This window comes from Dicentrarchus labrax, unplaced genomic scaffold (assembly GCF_905237075.1).
Source record: "Dicentrarchus labrax unplaced genomic scaffold, dlabrax2021, whole genome shotgun sequence".
Classification (NCBI taxonomy): domain Eukaryota; kingdom Metazoa; phylum Chordata; class Actinopteri; family Moronidae; genus Dicentrarchus; species Dicentrarchus labrax.
Window position 1 is genome coordinate 13,548,143 of NW_026136702.1, and position 17,420 is coordinate 13,565,562.

The window sequence follows — 17,420 nt, forward strand, 5'->3', positions numbered from 1 at the left end:
AAGTCAACACCACTCCAGGTCAAGCTGGCTATCACTGTACTTTATCTGTCCTCACCAGCCAGCTGCTGTAGACAACAATGTATCCTTTAATATGCTGTTGGTTAACACACACCTACACACAGAAAGATCAAACTGTACCACACTAACTATGTCTCCATGTGCTCCCCCGCCTTTTCACCCTTGTCATCTACCGCAAGGGTCAACATTGTCTGCTTTACCTCTTTTTGACAGCATCTCAGTCAACAAGGCAATATTCTGAGTGTTCATGGACATTGGAATCATAATGTGATTGTTTGAAGTGAAAACACAACATGATTACATTACATTACATATGAGGTTATTACTTGCAGTTACAATAACTTTTAAGGCTGTCTGCAATGGTTGAAAAGTGATGATGGAATCCAATTGTCCAGGTAAGATAATATACTGTATATTTGTAAACATAAGATTAGCCTAAAATGAATTCATTTTGTGTTGCTACACTTCTAAAACTCGACAGAATAAATAAAAGGCAATCATTCTGAACAAGAGTAAAGCACACTCAACTTGTTTTTGATACGATTTGATTTGTGCTCTGGCTTAAATATTATGCTAAAAATAATATTGTCATTTCTATTTTATGGGTATATTTTGACCCTTAAAGACAATTCAATGACACATCTTAAAGTGTTCCAGTTTTAACATGTATTTAATAGATATTTCCAAGTTTTTCAAGCAAAGGAGTGAATGGTAGAGTGGCCCTGCTCAGGCACCCCACATTTCAGTAAGGAGGAGTAGTGGTTGCAATCTGAGGTACAATCTGAAAGCTTCCTTCTCTTGGACACATATATATTATACACGTATAATAATAACTACTACCCCGGCAGACTTCAGTGAGGCTGTTTGAGCTCTGGATTCAGGTGAGTGTGCAGTGGCAGTTACCTCTACAAGTCAGCAGATGGCGGCTCGAGTGGAAGGTTTCCAGGTGATTTGTGTTGACAGATGTCTCCTTCTCTACTCCTAAATAATTAGTTCAACATGTTTTTGGCATTTTGTTTTTGATATTTTCTGTGGTGTGTGTTTAGGATGTTGCTAGGAATAATAACTGAGCTCAATATGGTAACCAAGCAGGGTTGCTAACTAAATTCTGGTATGCTGATAAGCTCATTTTAAAGTGGGACCAACTGTTTTTAAAAGACTGATGATGACAATATAAATATAGCAAGTAGTGTAGTGTAATTACTGTACGAAAACAGCATATTTTGTAAATAACAATTATTTATTAGTATTATACCAACTCCATGCAGCTGTATGTGTCCCTTATGTTACTTCTCCTACTGTAGATACACTTGAGACATTTAGCTATCTTGATTATTAGCAACAAAAAGCTAACTAGCATTTGTTTAAGCAAGTTGGAAGGACTCTTACTTGTTGGTGTTTTGAACACATTTCCAGATTCCTCAAAGAGACGTTTAGTTTTTCCATTGGTACAAAATATTATCATAGTGTGAAAGGTAACTAGATATTTAGCTTTAGCTAGGCTAGCTCGTTTCCCCAGTTTGCCAAACAGAATGGCAGCCGGAAGTGACAGACCCCCCTTTGTACATCAGCGGGTGCAGTAGGATGCAAACAGCAGCCCTTGTATGGTTTGAACCCAGAATAGGTGTAAATAAGATTAATATGGATACATAAACATAACTAGAAAACGTTCAACCTTGGGATGAAAATGAGATAATATGTTAAAATGCATCTTTATTGTGTTGAATATTTAGTTCCCCTTGGATCCAACATTCAAATGTCTCCTAAACAGTAGTAAGTGTAGTCCAACGAGCTGCTGGCTTCATTCAATCAGGAAAAAACTTAAGCTAAGCTAGCTCAAATGTAGCTATATCAATGCAAAATGAACAGCTGGGAGTTGTCCTTTTCAAATACATTCAGCTATGAATATGGACTTGAGGATATGGCTGGATCGCAGCAATGATCCCAACACTACGTGGGTATGTCTACAATAAACACATTACTTGGTGGAAGTGGAATGAAGACAGAACTGAGTGAGGATCTGAGGAGCTATACATTAGGCAAAGGGCAGATAGGTTTGGGGTGTTTCAGTTTATTCTCTTGATCCCATCCTTGCATCCATGGGTTTCTCCAACATGCAGCTACAAGCCATCCTCTACACTCTCAGAGGAGCTGCAAGAGTTCTGTCTTGAATCCACTTTTACTCTTGTGATTACAAGAGAATGGCTTGTAGCTTGAATCCTGAGTGGGTGGCTGTGTTCCCTGTTTTTGTGCCAATTAATAGTATTGTTCACTCGATAATGGTAGGTTTTCTTGTACATTTTAGGTTTTACTTTATTATTTCTCTATCTTGCTGATGCAAAACAGGATGTGACTTTCTCCTGCTCTAAGATGATATCTCTGATAATAGTAGATTATCTGTGGTGTTTGGTGATCTCCAGACTAGTAGAGGCTAATTTGTGGTTTAATTTAATTGCCTCGGGGGAGGGGTGGCTTCCTTCCTTTTATTCAGTGGTGTTTTTTGTTATTTAATTACTGTATATCGTTAATCAGATTCAATGTTGCACTTTAAATAAAGCTTGTAGTTAAAAGCATGTGGCACACATGAAATGGAAAAACCAAAGGGGTATTAAAACACTGTACAATGCATCCGTTCGGGTACATATGCCATCTGTTGAGAGCATTGTTGTAATGAGAGCCGGGATGTGGAGCAGAACACAACATTCATAACACTTAACAAAATTACTGCCAATATTGCCTCCATCATAAATTCTGACAGCAAACACACACGGAAATTTAAACAACTTACACCAAGAGAATATGTTATTTAAGATATTAACTGTGATACATTTTTTATGGCTTCTGTTTTCATAAATGTTTTCGTTTTTATTGAGCACTATAGATGTATGCATCGTTGATTGAATCAACATCAGGGACAATTTATCGTATTGTATGTTGTGCTACATTGAACAATGCTGAACACAATGCGCCCAAGAGGTTTGGTTATTATAGACTTTGTTTTTAGAATATCAAAAAACTAGTGAGTTATAACATAATTATTTTTCTTTGTTTTGAGAATTGGCTACTTTTTTGGCTGACAAGTGAAATCCCAGGTATTCTCATGTGCAGTGTGGCAAAACACATGTTTTCTCCATGGAGAGAACACAATTTAAAATCATTTTTGGCTTAATCAAGACGTACCTCCTTGAGGCTCTCTGTGTATGATTCTTAATTAACCGTTCTCTCAATTCTGTGACAACATAGAGAAAATGTACTGTTTACAGTAATTATACAGTAAACACTGATTTACTGTTTAAAACAAACAGCTACAGAAAACAAAAAGAGTAATTGCAAAACAAAACCCTGATGCAGCACTAAAGGGAATTTAATTAATAATGCTTGTTTGTGCAAGCTTGTTTTTTTGTAAGGAGCAAAACTGCAGTAAGAACTTTTTTTTAGTGGTTACCCAAGTAGTTTATCTTTGTTTTGAAGTGATCTAGTAAGCTCTGTATAATCTGTGTAAACCATGATCTGCCAGGAAGGAGAACACACCCCAGAATAATAAGCCCCCTCAACTGTAGAAATAATTTAATTTTGCAAGAATAATCAGTCATACTAATCTCCATAGTAGCAAACATAATTAAATTTGCCAGCCTCGAATTTGGATTCGCCTCTTCAAGAAACCATGAACAATAAATACATGCCTAACATTGTCAAAGTACAACACAGTGTTAGTAGTCCCTTGTGGGATAGTTAATTAAAAGAAGTCTGCAGAAACAAGGTTTTTCTCGGTTAACATTATTCTATTCTTCTCAGGTCATGATGTAAACAAACTCTAAACCAGAAAGCATTAATGTAATTGTAGAAGACTTGGGAATCTTGGACAAGGATCAATACAAGACTGAACCCAAAGACACTGCAACAGAAACGCAGCACAAACTGTTGAATTTAATATTGTTTTTTTAAATATTTTTTTTATTTTTAGGCCAGGTGTGTGGCCTTTATCCCATGGTATGTGTTGCATGTACCCTGTATGCTGAAGCAATTTAGAGAAGGGGGAGTTATGGGCTATGACTGCCATCTGCAGACAATTCTGTGTGACTGCTATAATAAATAAGGTTCAACCAAAAATTTTAAATAAGCTGACATGAACAAAAGGTCTTTTTTTCGGTTATAAATATAATGTTTTAACAAATCTAATTTTAAACTTGGCAATCATGCTTATTGAGGTTGTGTGCCAGCCTATGGGTGGTAGACAGCAGCTCCCTCTGCGTACTGAGCGTGGCGGTCTCACAGCAGCCAATCACGTTGTAGATAAACACACAATAATATTGCATCAGTGTTATTGTGGTAGTTGGGGCTCCAGCTGCTTACAGAGATTTCGCCACCATTTCGCTCACATTTAGGCCTCTAACACAGCGTAAACGAGTGGACCCGCAAGAGTATACCAGTACAATGTCGCTTCAAAAGGACAATTCATCGGACGACAGTTTGCAAGGTAAAGTATAGACGACAGGAAACACATTGTAGCTCATGAGTGCTGATGCTAGCGCTAGCTTATAGTTTAGAAAACGCGGGCTACCTAAGGTTAAATCAGCTACCCCAGCCTGAGCTGAACAACTGGGGGGTATTTAGCTGAATAACTAGATTAAAGCTGAACGTTACTACGAAATTTTAGCGACATGGAGAGGCCAATAAGAGGACAGCCCGTCGGCCTAGTTAGTTAATGAAGCTTATTTGCAGTGTTGCGAAATCAAAATGCCTTCAAGCCAAGAACAGTCTGTATCTGTTTATTGTTGTGCTGCACCAGCCTGCTGTCTCAGCCTACATAGGCCAGTCATGTCGTACACCTGGACACCGTTCATGTGTAACGACTGTGTATTTGATTTAAGGTTCCTGGGTTGAACTGCATTTCAGTGGCACTGGCTCTCAAAGTACCAGCCATCACGGGAGCCAGGAACAAATCACCACGTCCACCCAGGAGGGAGACGTGGAGAAAATGCTGCTAGAGGCACAGCATGAGTCGGGCAGGAACAGCTCCAGAGGAAGCTCTCAGTGCAACAGGTTTGTGGGGGGCGGGGGGGGGAAGCATGTTTTTTTTTTTTCTCTTATGCGTTGTGTAAGAAGTGGTATCTTGGACATGTGACTTAAGTTGTGTTGTTGTCTTCTTCACAACAGCCCACGCAGAGCACTGACCCCCCTGCTTCTGTGGAGAGGCTCAGAGGGAAACAGCTCACAGGTATGCTTGTTGGAACTTCTGACCTGTGTCAGAGTCTGTTTAATGTCTGATTAAATACATGCAGTTTTATTAAATAGTTCATATAATGGTATAATGTTCTTTTTAAATATCAAACAGCACTTGATTATCCTCAATTGGTGTTTTTTAGTCAGATGAAGACTTCCAAGAAAGGAGACGGGAGGTAGAGAACCTGATGAAGAAAAATGCCGACTGGATCTGGGACTGGTCTAGTCGACCTGAGAACAATCCACCAAAGTATGTAACCTCCACTAATTTAGTTTTTTCTTTTTTTTTTTTTTTTTTTTTATCTAAGTGGCGTTCTGAGTAAACATAAATATTCCCAGATTTAAGTCAAAATTGTTCTTACACGCATAAGCCGCAACATATTTATTTTATGCCACGATTTGTAATTGTAATTCACAGAAAATATGTGTGAGCAGATGTGTCGGTATGACATTAGACCGGCACTCATTGATTTTAATGAATTCAAAACTGAAAAATTAATGTGCTCCTCTGTAGGGAGTTCCTGCTGAAGTACCCTAAGCGCTCGACCTCCCTCAGCATTAGGAACACCAGCGTCATGAAGAAGGGAGGCGTTCTGTCTGCTGACTTTCTGAAGCTTTTCCTGCCCTCATTAATCATTTCTCACATACTTGCTGTTGGCCTAGGGTAAGCAACATTGTTTAATCTCTCACTCTGACAATATTACTGTATCGCATTAACTAACAGCACCTCTAGATGCAAGGGGGACGGATCCATAAAGAACCATTTAAGCCCAGATTTTTGACCACATACAATTGATGTATATTCACATAAATGATGTAAAAACAATTGCTGATATGGTATTTTTCAAATAGTCAAACATAAAAATACAGACATGTTTTCCCACCGTACAGGAACATCACTGATGCAAACAGACCTTTAATTGCTCAAACATAACATGAATAATTTAGTGGTTGTCTAGTGTTAGTCCCGGCATTAAATTACCTGTTAATCAATTCGAAAGCAATAGATTCCAGTCTACATTTGTGTTGCTCCATTTATAAATCTTAATCTTACTTCCATGAGCCTGCAACATACAGTATGCAGTATCACCACAGAGAACATAAACATGATGACTGACAGAGTATAGCACGATTGGATAAATGATTTGGTAACCAGTGGCAATGTATAATGCTCTCTAATTATTTGATAGGTAATGTAAACTATTAGTATGCTCGGGCTTTGTTCCAAACCCTAACAGTAGACTTGTTACTCAGTTTGGTCTTGTTTGTCAAACATATTTTGGCTTAGAAGATGCAGACAATATGGAGGAGGAATTTGTCTCTAGAGCACTACTCCAACACAGTGTCTTAGCTCAAGTTGTTACATGTCATGGCACAGATATTTTTTCTCGAGTAACAAATCTATGGTGATGAAGTTGAGGCAAAATTATTTTTGGTAATTTTTTTTGGAGAATTTAAAGATTTACCCAGATTCTTGTTTGTTTCTGTCCTTTTTTAGGATATATATTGGGAAGCGTCTAACCTCCCACAACACCTACTAAATAGGATGGTGATGTTGCGACTCCTTGTCACCTTGATGTGACCGTCTTGGCATGCCTTAAAATCGGACCTTCTGAATATCAAGGGAGATGTGGCCACGTGACAGTCCAACTTGTTTGAGTGCACCCTGTCACTCAGACCAGCGTGGAGAGTTGAAGATCGGTCAATGCTGTTTCATGGCGTATACTCCTGAACACAACCGTGACCAATCCTCTGCTCCTTGCTGTAGTCCCTGTCCTGGCCTGGAGATGACTGTTTCGCTGCTTCCTGCTCCTTAAATCTGCACGTTAGGGAACTGGTATATAATCTCTGTCATTGCCTTTTTCTTTTTGCTGTGAGAAATCACTTTTGGTGCAAAATGATATGTCCAAATGATTTTTTTAAAATCAGTTGTGGATAAAGGAAATTGTTTTGACTTGTAATTATTATTTTTTGTCCAAGGGATCATTAGCCTAGTGTTTAAGTGATTGCATCAATTATTGATTGCTCTATTTGTGCAATTGTAAATTGTGATTCTAAGAAAATTGCATACGAAGCACTGATATGGTCAATTTTGTTCATCCTACACTAAATAAAAAATGGAAAAAACATGTATGGTCCTCATGGATTTACAAACCACTTAATATATAGAAACATGGAGCTGACTGTTTACCAAAGGAAAGGACCACGTGCAGATGAACACAATTAAAATTTTATTGAACTTTGGTCAAAATAATAAACAAGTGAATACATTGCCACCATGTTAGGAATCAATGGACAAAGACAATGCATTATTATGTGTTTGTTTTAATGTCATCAGTATATGTTTTGTGTAGTCAACCTTCGTTTCTGCATTCACAACTACGGAGATAAGATCCACATTTGCAATACGCGGTTCAAATTTGGGTGACATCCCTAATAAATGAATAAGGGCACATGTATGAGGCCTGTCTGAATTATCCTACTTATTACACAATTCGGAGGCACTCTTATCACAAACTGTATGATGTGCAATTTTCCTCCTTTGTATTTTCATAGACAGCCACATATAGCAGCAGTATATGAGGACATAACTCTATAAAATAGGATTTACAAATAATGCACATGAGGTTTGTAAAACGTTTGGGGACATAACTTGTAGCTGTCACTGATAGAAGTAGGTATTAAGGCTGCAGATTCCCTTTGTCCTGGGCCCCATCTTGTGCCATGTAGTTTCCAGCCTGCATCCTAAAACATGGTCAAAAACCAGAAATGAATCTCTTGACACAAACACATTATTGGTTGTCTCCAACAGTGGTTCTGAAACTGGTAGCCCCAAATAGTATTTCCATAACAGGTTTGCTTGAGATCTGCTCAAAGACAGTGGTGTGACTGGACATTTTTCCACCTCTCTACAACATAAAAACATGCAAAGCAAGAAACATGTTTTAATACATACTTCTAAATTTAAAAACACATCTGTAGTTTTAGTTTCTTTTATTATGTGGATGACAAGGTGTACTTGAGTAGATACAGTCAGTGAAATTATGTCACCGTATTGACTGGGGTAAAGTAAGAGGAGGGAAGGGGAGAAAAGAAACAGGTCCACTTTCCAAATTCATGGCCTCTTCCACCAGTAGTTTGGCCAGAATATATGGCCAATGGGGGAATGTTACAGTTAGGCTTATTGGCCATTAATCCGTGCTTCAGAGGGCCCAAAATCTTTGAGATGATGTTACAACTTTGACAAGACGTCATTTTAAGGGCTTCCAAGAGTTCTGTCATTAAATCATGAAATGAAGGCTTAAAATGTCAACACAAACACCAACGTTCAAGAGTTTGACCTCTAGGGAGTGCCATTCCATCAATTAGACCCGAATTGGGCTTTCTGGGTCAGGGGGGCATGTTGATTGCCCTGGTGCCAAAGGCAAAAACAACCTAAGCTCAGACTCAAAATAAAACAGGCCTATGGATCAACCTCCTGTGGCAAAAAAAGTAGACACGTGCTTTCGAATTCTTCACCAGGAGGACAACGAGGCTGTTTCTTCTTATACAGATAGACAAGTAGTAGGCTTAACTACACAGGTACGGTAAAAGCCCTATCCTCTGGAGCCCCAAATCTTCTAGTTGATTTTGTCCTGGAAAATGTACAAGTTGTTGGTGGCTGCCACAGCTATCACGTTATCTTTGGGGTGCCAGGCAGTGTGGAGGATCTTCTTGTTGAAGTCCAGGCTGTCCACGCTGATCTCATCCTTCTTCCTCTTGCCGCCAGTGGACACTTTGCGTGGTTTGAGCGTAGCCCGTGGTTTGCTGCTCTCCCGGGACGCCTCCAGTGTGATGTCCCGCCTGGTGTTGCGGTCGAACATTCGGAAGAAGTTGTTGTAGGAGCCGGTCATGATGGCACTGATGGAGAGAGAAAATTAAAAACTGATCATTCAGAGAACATAAATCAATAAAATATATTGTAAATGAAACTAACCACAGGCCGGTAGCAGGTGAAATGCTATCCAATGCAAGAACAAGGACACTCACCTGTCACTGCCATTCCAGCAGCACTCGAACTTGTCAAAGATGCAGTCATTTTCATACAAGGAGCAGAGTTTACTGCGAAGGTATTCATGGACCTGAAACAAAACATATGACTTAGCCTAAATATTAAATGAGCCAAATGCCTACAACTGCATAGATATCATTTAAGTGTGAAAGGGCTCTACACAATTCTCGGCCTGCGTATTGGACTTTAAACGCAGGTTTTCAGTGAATGGTGATTTCAGAACTAACCAGACACACCTGTGAGGCTTTTTTTGTTTTTGTTAGTTACAAGGAGCTCGCATGCCATCCCAAAGGCATATTTTGTATTTCTGTATGATTTTTTCATTACCAGCTTCAAGAAAATATTTTTGCAAAAAGATTCAAAATTAGGGTTAAAAACATAGTTATATTCTAAAAACAAAACCCTGATATGTTGTGGAAGTTAAAACGTAAAAACTTTTCGTAAGATAAACAGTCTATGTAAGATATGTTTTATGTAAGGCCTGATTGAATCGGAGAGATCATTTTCAAAACAGCGTAGTGCTTATTTCGTTCTCACAACTCAGTTATATTACTTATAGAAGTCACTAGAGAAGTGTGTTTATGCACCTGATACGTCTCCACTGGCCTGTTCTCCATGTTGAGGTCCCAAACTTTGACGGAGAGGTAGTCACGTGTCATCATATAGCGTCCGCTGTGACTGAACTTCACGTCCGAGATGGAGGAGATGATCTCAGAGAAAAAGGACCGGCTGCTTGGATCCTCAGGCTCCTCAAAGACTGAACAAATAAAAATAAAAATCATCACAATACTTATTTCTAAAATCATTCCCATGAAATGGACTTTGTTGGACAACGGTTATTCCAAATAAGGAAATCTTCATTGGTATTTTCGTAAGTGAAGCAACACATCTATCTTTTTTATAACACTGAATAATTTCAATGATATACCATCTTAAATGTGTCAAATAATGAATACCAGTTACAATTTACCAGATGCAACAGTGATGTCTTCACATTTATTCTGACTGACCAACAATCAATTTCTAGTTATATTCAAAATGGAGAAAAGCAGGAAATCGACATATTAGATAAACCGTTATTAAATCCATAAATGACTTAATTGCTGCATCAAAAAATGTATACATTTTCCCCAGATAGACTAATTGACTCAACATTGCAGCAGTACAATGGAGGTACTTACACTTTGAGTGCCTATCGCAGAGTGCTGCTGCTCTCATGTCACACAGGCGGATGGTTCCTTTGCTACTGCTGTACACAAATACATTGCATTGGTGTGGATGGCACTCAGCAGCTGTGATTACTTCTGTCAGTTCCTCCATGTTGGCGGGCTTGATGTCTACAATATCTGGGGACACACTGTTAAGGAACTAGCAGACTAATGTTTCATTATGATACAATGCAGGCCATATCAGACGATAAGCCACATATCGAATGCGTTTTCTGATGAAGAAAAAGGATACTAAAACTTCTGTCTGTGATTTCCAAGTGCCATAGATTTATTCTTAGGTCATCTGCGGAGAGGTACGTTTCATGATCACTATTTACAGAAATGGAATTAATGTGATAGGTGTGCGCATTTGCAAAGATCCTCCGTGGGCTTGCTTCTACCATGAGATCCATTGGCATCAGTACTGGTACCTGAAACACACAACATGCACCTTCAGAGAAGATTTTAAAGACATGTTCAAAAACGAGACAGGTATGACATATCACTAAACATACCCGTAATGAGGTGATTCTAAAAGGATCTCTGAGTCGTCCATCTTCATCTTTCAGGTTGTAACCTTCTGCTCGTTTATCTCTTTCACTTATTTTCCACAATTTGATAGTTTTATCTGACGAAAACGGATAGGAAAGATGTCAAATTTAGAGGTGAAGAACAATTTTGATAGGGATACGTTGCACAGTTCAAATCAATCAAATCACTAAATAATCAAAATGTGTACAAAGTAAACTCTTACCATTTGTCGAAAGTAGAAAGTGAGCAGCATTTTGTTGGGGTAGCCATCTTATTTTATTAATTTTTTCCTCGATTTCTAAACTTTTCAAATAGTCAAATTCTGGCTCGTGACTCTGAAAAGTGCTATAGACGTTGTACTCCCCGCGCAGGTGTGGACGATTCTTGGACTGTAAACAAACACGGCACACATAAGTCACAAGGTACGTACACATCATCACTGCAGCAAGGTCAGCATATAAAGCCTGACATTACACTGTGAATGGAGACACTCGTCTCTTATTTCATATGCACCTTACCTCCTGTTCATGTTGAAATATCACTACTCTGCCTCCTTTATCTCCAGTCGCAAGCAATTCTCCAGAATAGTTGAACTCAACTGTTGAGATTATGTCAGCTGAAAATAAGACATAAATCAGACATAAAAGCTCAGCCTCCACAACGATGGTCTGTTTACAGCTAATACCATGCTACTGTGTTAGACTGCTGTCCGGCACCAGTGATACATTTCTGAACGAAGCATCAGGCACACTGACAGCCACACACACGCACAACACGTACACCCATTCATGTATGAATGAATGAATGAAAACAAGCATGATGTCACTCCACAATTTATGGACGCAGCACATTGACGTCATGGACACGGTCGCTCCCCTTTAATAGCTTAGCCACCGCCTAGCATACAGCTAGCTAGCGACATACAGTCATTTACAAAGGAAAGGGCGTCCGCACAAGTCATCCACAAACAGGCTTACACCAATCACGACAGCTATCTTATATTAAAACCTGTTCGACCACCTAGCTATCGTGCATCTCACGTGAAGCCCCCCCAACCCCCCCCCCAGCGAGCATCATCATCATCATCATCAGACCATTTAGCTAGCTACCCAGCGTTTTAGCCTAGCCGCCAAGCTAACGTTAGCTACATACCTTCCGCAACATCTTCATCTATGGCTCCTTTCACTTGAGAGAAACACCACTGGAAATCATTTCCTCCTGCAACTCCTGTGAAAAATAAAAACATAAAAGAACACGGCGTGAGTTTGTACCCTGTTCGCGTTTCGTCTGGCGATAAAATGACCCGACAGTGACACAGTTTGACAACTAGCCAACGTTAGCTCGCCAGCGCTAACGTTGGCTAGCTAACTTGCAGATTCAGGCCATCACACACACCAAGTGAGGTGGGTCCTTCTCCCCTCTTCCAAAGTAGCTCACCTGCCATTGCTTCATGTAGCAGCTCTTGCTGTACACAGCTTCCAATACCTAATCAACCAATGCGGCTTGCTCGGGGAAATAGATAGCATCCACAATCAGTGAGAACACTCGGGTCCAGATCTGTCAAGACCACGGAAATTATCCGTGATTTTTTTTTTTTTTTTCTTCCAAAATGGCGCACAGTACATGGAGAAATGACGTCATGCACACATGCCACATCCTGGCTCCATCCATCCTCCCGAGCGTCATATTATTAGATGTGCAGTCTTTATTTTCTGTGCATTCAGTTCTGTTTCATCACATTACACGTTAGTATACCTGCCTGTTGAGTCTAAAGCCAATTCAGCTGTCCTCTGATGGGTGGGGAAAATAAAATGTACACATCAGGATGTTGGTATTGATTAAAGCTGGAGGAAACAAAATAAAATCCAGCATAAACAGCATAGACATTTTTTTTTTCGCCTTGTGTTCATAGGCCAGGTATGTTTGCTGCATGTGATTGGCATAATATGAGTAATTGCTCTGTATTGCAGAGATACAAGTACAATGGGAGGGTTTGTCCCTTCTATTTAACAAATCAAATTATGCGTGATAAAACTTTTTTCTTCACTTGGTCATTGTTGATGTTGGATATGAAGTGTGTCCTAACTCAAAATTATGTGACACCTCACAAGTACCCTGGCTTGAATTGCATGGTCAGTGGGTGACATCTAGTGGGCAAATGGTGAAAAACCAGTTAATTTTTGTTGGGTGTACTTTTCAGTCTATTCACAGACACTATTTTTCTAGTCCTTTATGACTTGGTCTGTAAAACCTGACTAATAAGTCCACTTAAAACAATCACAATCACTCTTAAAATGTTGTAATGTATTTTCTGAAAAGGCCACAACTCTTATAGGCTTGACTTCTACAGCATATTATTCCTATAACCCCCATATAGATGCCATTAACATACATTGTTACAGTGGTTAAAGTAAATTCTATGATTTTTCCGTGATCGTTGTTTCCTGTTGAGGGTATCACAGTGCACATAGTTTTCATCCCATAATGTTATATAATATCTACATCATTTCCCCACATAATTTTAAACATGGAAAATACATATTTATTTTGGTTGATTCAGTCTGTCAACCAAGCACTTTCATTGTATGCTACCAATCATTGTGTGTTGTTTTCTTCAAATGGTGGATATTACATTGGGGAACAAACTTTCTGCTCAACCCAGTTCTGCTCAGAGTCCATCAAAAAGAATGCCACGTATGTCTTTATTTTTGTGAGCATACACTCAAGACAATGCAATATATATATATATATATATATATATATATATATATAATATATATAAATAGAGGTTGTTTTTAGTTGTATGCTGATTTTTCTTTAAAACAGCCCTCTCTTAAGGTTTGGGGTTGTCAAGATTTAGGAGGAGAAAGATAGCCCATAGGGGTGGATTGTGCAATAAAAAAGTCACATTCCAAAACAAAAACAATGGCAAATGCTGATCAAGTGTGAGAATATGTAATATCTGGGCCACGTTTCAGTGGATAAAATTGTATAAACACTTTTAAAACACAACATTTTTATTATAATAGTGAGTTTTCTTAAAAAAACAAAACAAAAAAAGTGAAATAAGGTCCTTTGTTTGTTTAGTTGGTGATATATTCTTGTTTTACTCTTTGTCTTTAAAGCAGCTTAGATACCTGAAAGTGGTCATTAACAAATACTGATTGTTTTAAACCAAATATTACAGGTCACAATTGTTTGAAGCTTGCAAATCACCTGCACTGATTTTTTAAAATAACGATTATGATTATGGGCTCTGGATAACTATTACATGGTGTAGACTCTGTAGTGCTATTAAACTTTTTTTGTTTGCTGCATCTGCACATAGTCCTGGAGGTGGCAAGTAAATAAATAGGGATGCACCCAGAAAGACCTGGACCAAATCTCACCAAAACCTTCTCCCCAGTATCTCCCGAGCTCCACATACATCCCTCTCATCACTCACACAACGTCCCTTGGGGAGAAGCAGAGCAGAGGCCTGGAGGTTAGGAAGCTTATATATATACTGTATATTTATATAAAGGTGGACCAACTTGTACCTGTAGTACAAGTACAAGTTGGATGGTCTAAGACTATTCATAGAAATGAAAGAGCATGCATATAAATATGACGTAATATGACTTGAGAATATGACATTATTAGTGTGTTGGTGGGCACAAGTTGTGTAAACTATTCATTTTACAGATGTTCTTTAAAAAACGAATAGTGGTGTTAAACACAGTTAGCTAATAAACATAGTTAACCACAGCATTTAACGCCTACTTGTGTATTGATCCCATTTGTGGTTAGTAGATGTGGGCATGTTTGCTCTAAATTAAAAATAGATGTTTCACCGGTGTTTTGTAAAACCATCATTATTTTAAGAACCACTTGAACCTCTACAACATCCTCGATTTGTACAAGAGGAGCGCTGTGTTGTTCCACACAGCGCCAAATGGGTTTGCAGTGGTTTTTACTTTGGTAGCTTCTGCCTCTGACTGAAACTGTGCAGCCGTCTGATGAGGCAGTGCAGACATTATGTGTTGGATACTGTAAGTACGAACACTTCTTGATTTCAAAGCATTAAATCATGTAGGTGTAGATACTGTACTAATTAGAATAAAGGATATTAAATACTGCTTTTCAAATTCAAATTATTGAAACAAGTGTTTCTGAATTTTACTTTAATTTTACTTGCATTCTAAAACGTCTGTTTTTACTATACATTACACATATAAATTAGTGTGAAAAAAAATGGCTGCCTTGACTAATATTGCCCTATTAAAAAACATAAACTGTGTTCACCACCACAGTGTGAAGGAGAAACATTTGACTCAAGCCCAATTTGTGATTTAATAAACCGTACAGCTTAATTGTTGTGTACATTCGATTTTTCACATTTTTACAAGTTAAGTGTTGTGGCTGTGACTGTGTGTATGTGTGTGCGTGCATGAGTGTGTGTGCTGCCGTGCCGTAGCTTCATCAGGTATAAGGAGAGGTGTTGACTTTATTCCGAGCCTCCAGTAACACCACTGACTCTGATAGTTCCCCATCCCTGTGGGAATTCATTATAAGACAGCTAGAGGCTGCTTGTGGATGGTTACTGTGCTGCCCGTATGTTAACTTGTCGCTATCGCGCAAGGCAAACATGTGGTGCAGCTGCTTTCTCTGGCTGTGGGCAACCTGGAGAGATTGATTGGTGAGCCTTCTGTTTTATCCAGGATCAGGGCCACATTCAGTAGACATGGTGCCTCCGGAGAAGCAGCCATTTTCCCCAGAAAATATGGCTCATTACCAGCACAGACAAAATGAAGGTATATTGACTTTTTAACATCATACAACATACCTATTCCTGAGTCGTTTAACAACAAGCATTTGTTATCCTGGAAATCTTTACTTCATTTTTCTCTTGTGTAACCGAATACAAAAACAGTCCTGATTTGAACATGAGCTCATCATGTTCAAGCCTCCTTTGACAAAAAAAACACTGCTACTGTCCTCATCTATTTCAGGTTGAATTTACACACAGAGGCACGCACGTAAATACCCATACACATGGATTTGCACCCGCGCACACACACAAACATCCCCTTCCCCCACATTTGGTCCATCAGACAGTTTTTAAAACAAACCATTGGCCAGTGGATGTGTCTGCTCTGCTCTGGGGCATAAGCTCTGTCCAGACCCTCAGTCTTAACTCACTCTCTCTCACTCACACACACACACACACACACACACACACACACACACACACACACACACACACACACACACACACACACACTCATACACACAAACAGCAAAGACAAACACAATCAATTATTCAAGACTCTTGTTTTGGCTCATGTGTTTTTTCTTATTATTTCTGTTCTGTTGTTTCTATAGCATCCTCTGGCAACCTAACAGCCAGGAGGCCCCGATGAGTGAGATATGAGGCCTGATGACTTCAGGTCTGTGTATGTCTTTGTAATTTAGATGGCAGACTATAATTTGCATGCAGAGCCTTCAACATTGTCTCATTGTCTGAAGGAGATTATCCTTGCGGCTCTCCACAACTGAGGGTTGTCAAAGACCTGGCTTGGAAGACAAACCTTTGTCTCCGTGTTTATTTCCCCCATGAGTGGAAAATTTCAGTGTGGTCATTCGGTGTAGTTAAACCTCACACGGAAACACACAAGCGACCAGTGTAAATAGTACACTGTTCTTTACCTTGTATTATTTCTATACCACTTCGGTAAGACATACAGAGTGTAGTGTATATTTTACATACAGGGGCTGTCATTCTTCAGTGTGCAAATGCGTGCACTAGATGGCACTATGGCACTTATTATTCAATGCCAATAGATAATTTCCATTTTGGAGGATACATGTGTGCTGCTGACACAAGTGATGATCACAAACTGCTTGTTTTCCCCGAGCTGATGTTGATATTATCATGAAGAACTCCACATCCACTCACATTCATTAATTAGCTGTTCTGACCTTTAAGCACAAAGCTTTTTTTTTATTTTGAATGCCATAGTTTCCAGTGAAATATATATATACATGAAAATACTGAATTGGAGTAGAGTTGATCACTAAAGTTTTCTATTTATCTCCAAGTCCACTCAGACATGACAGATACAAGAGTTTTTTTAAAGGCTCAAGTGGAAATCAAACAAAATATACTCTCTCGAATCAGTGAAAACAGAAAAGAATCACATTGAGGGGATATATTAGATGTGAATCCTTGCAGCAATGATGTCCTTGTAACAGATCATATTGTAAATAAGATGGGTTAAATTGCACTTGTAGCTTCCCTTCAAACAGTCAGGCAATTCTCTCGGGGGGACGAGAGAGTGCTGCAGACTCTTCCTCTAATAACGCAAGACAATGAGATCTCAGCTCATAACATAGGCCTCCACTATATA

General features: G+C 39.0%; 2 protein-coding genes across 2 annotated transcripts; one reads left to right on the top strand and one right to left on the bottom strand.

Annotated features, from left to right (window-relative positions):
- The first annotated feature begins 4,320 nt into the window (after nucleotides 1–4,320).
- bnip4 (BCL2 interacting protein 4) lies at nucleotides 4,321–7,370 on the top strand. The gene is made up of 6 exons (XM_051379374.1): nucleotides 4,321–4,495; nucleotides 4,890–5,061; nucleotides 5,176–5,236; nucleotides 5,385–5,491; nucleotides 5,756–5,905; nucleotides 6,740–7,370. Exons 1-6 carry the CDS (start codon nucleotides 4,453–4,455, stop codon nucleotides 6,780–6,782), a joined length of 576 nt encoding a protein of 191 aa, XP_051235334.1. The 5' UTR covers nucleotides 4,321–4,452; the 3' UTR covers nucleotides 6,783–7,370.
- An 89-nt stretch (nucleotides 7,371–7,459) lies between these two features.
- ppp2r2d (protein phosphatase 2, regulatory subunit B, delta) lies at nucleotides 7,460–12,638 on the bottom strand. The gene is made up of 10 exons (XM_051379310.1): nucleotides 12,469–12,638; nucleotides 12,184–12,258; nucleotides 11,550–11,647; nucleotides 11,255–11,420; nucleotides 11,016–11,128; nucleotides 10,754–10,931; nucleotides 10,474–10,638; nucleotides 9,880–10,049; nucleotides 9,271–9,362; nucleotides 7,460–9,141 (listed from the first exon to the last, which is right to left on the bottom strand). Exons 1-10 carry the CDS (start codon nucleotides 12,473–12,475, stop codon nucleotides 8,862–8,864), a joined length of 1,344 nt encoding a protein of 447 aa, XP_051235270.1. The 5' UTR covers nucleotides 12,476–12,638; the 3' UTR covers nucleotides 7,460–8,861.
- Between the last annotated feature and the right edge of the window lie 4,782 nt (nucleotides 12,639–17,420).

Bases quoted from the DNA above. Each gene is read 5' to 3' on its own strand.
- bnip4 (XM_051379374.1), top strand. From the start codon at position 4,453: ATGTCGCTTCAAAAGGACAATTCATCGGACGACAGTTTGCAAG. The intron at 4,496-4,889 runs GTAAAGTATAGA...ATTTGATTTAAG, and splicing joins ATCGGACGACAGTTTGCAAG to GTTCCTGGGTTGAACTGCAT. The intron at 5,237-5,384 runs GTATGCTTGTTG...GGTGTTTTTTAG, and splicing joins CAGAGGGAAACAGCTCACAG to TCAGATGAAGACTTCCAAGA.
- ppp2r2d (XM_051379310.1), bottom strand. The intron at 11,421-11,549 runs GTAAGGTGCATA...GTTTGTTTACAG, and splicing joins TATTTCAACATGAACAGGAG to TCCAAGAATCGTCCACACCT. The intron at 11,129-11,254 runs GTAAGAGTTTAC...CGTTTTCGTCAG, and splicing joins CTTTCTACTTTCGACAAATG to ATAAAACTATCAAATTGTGG.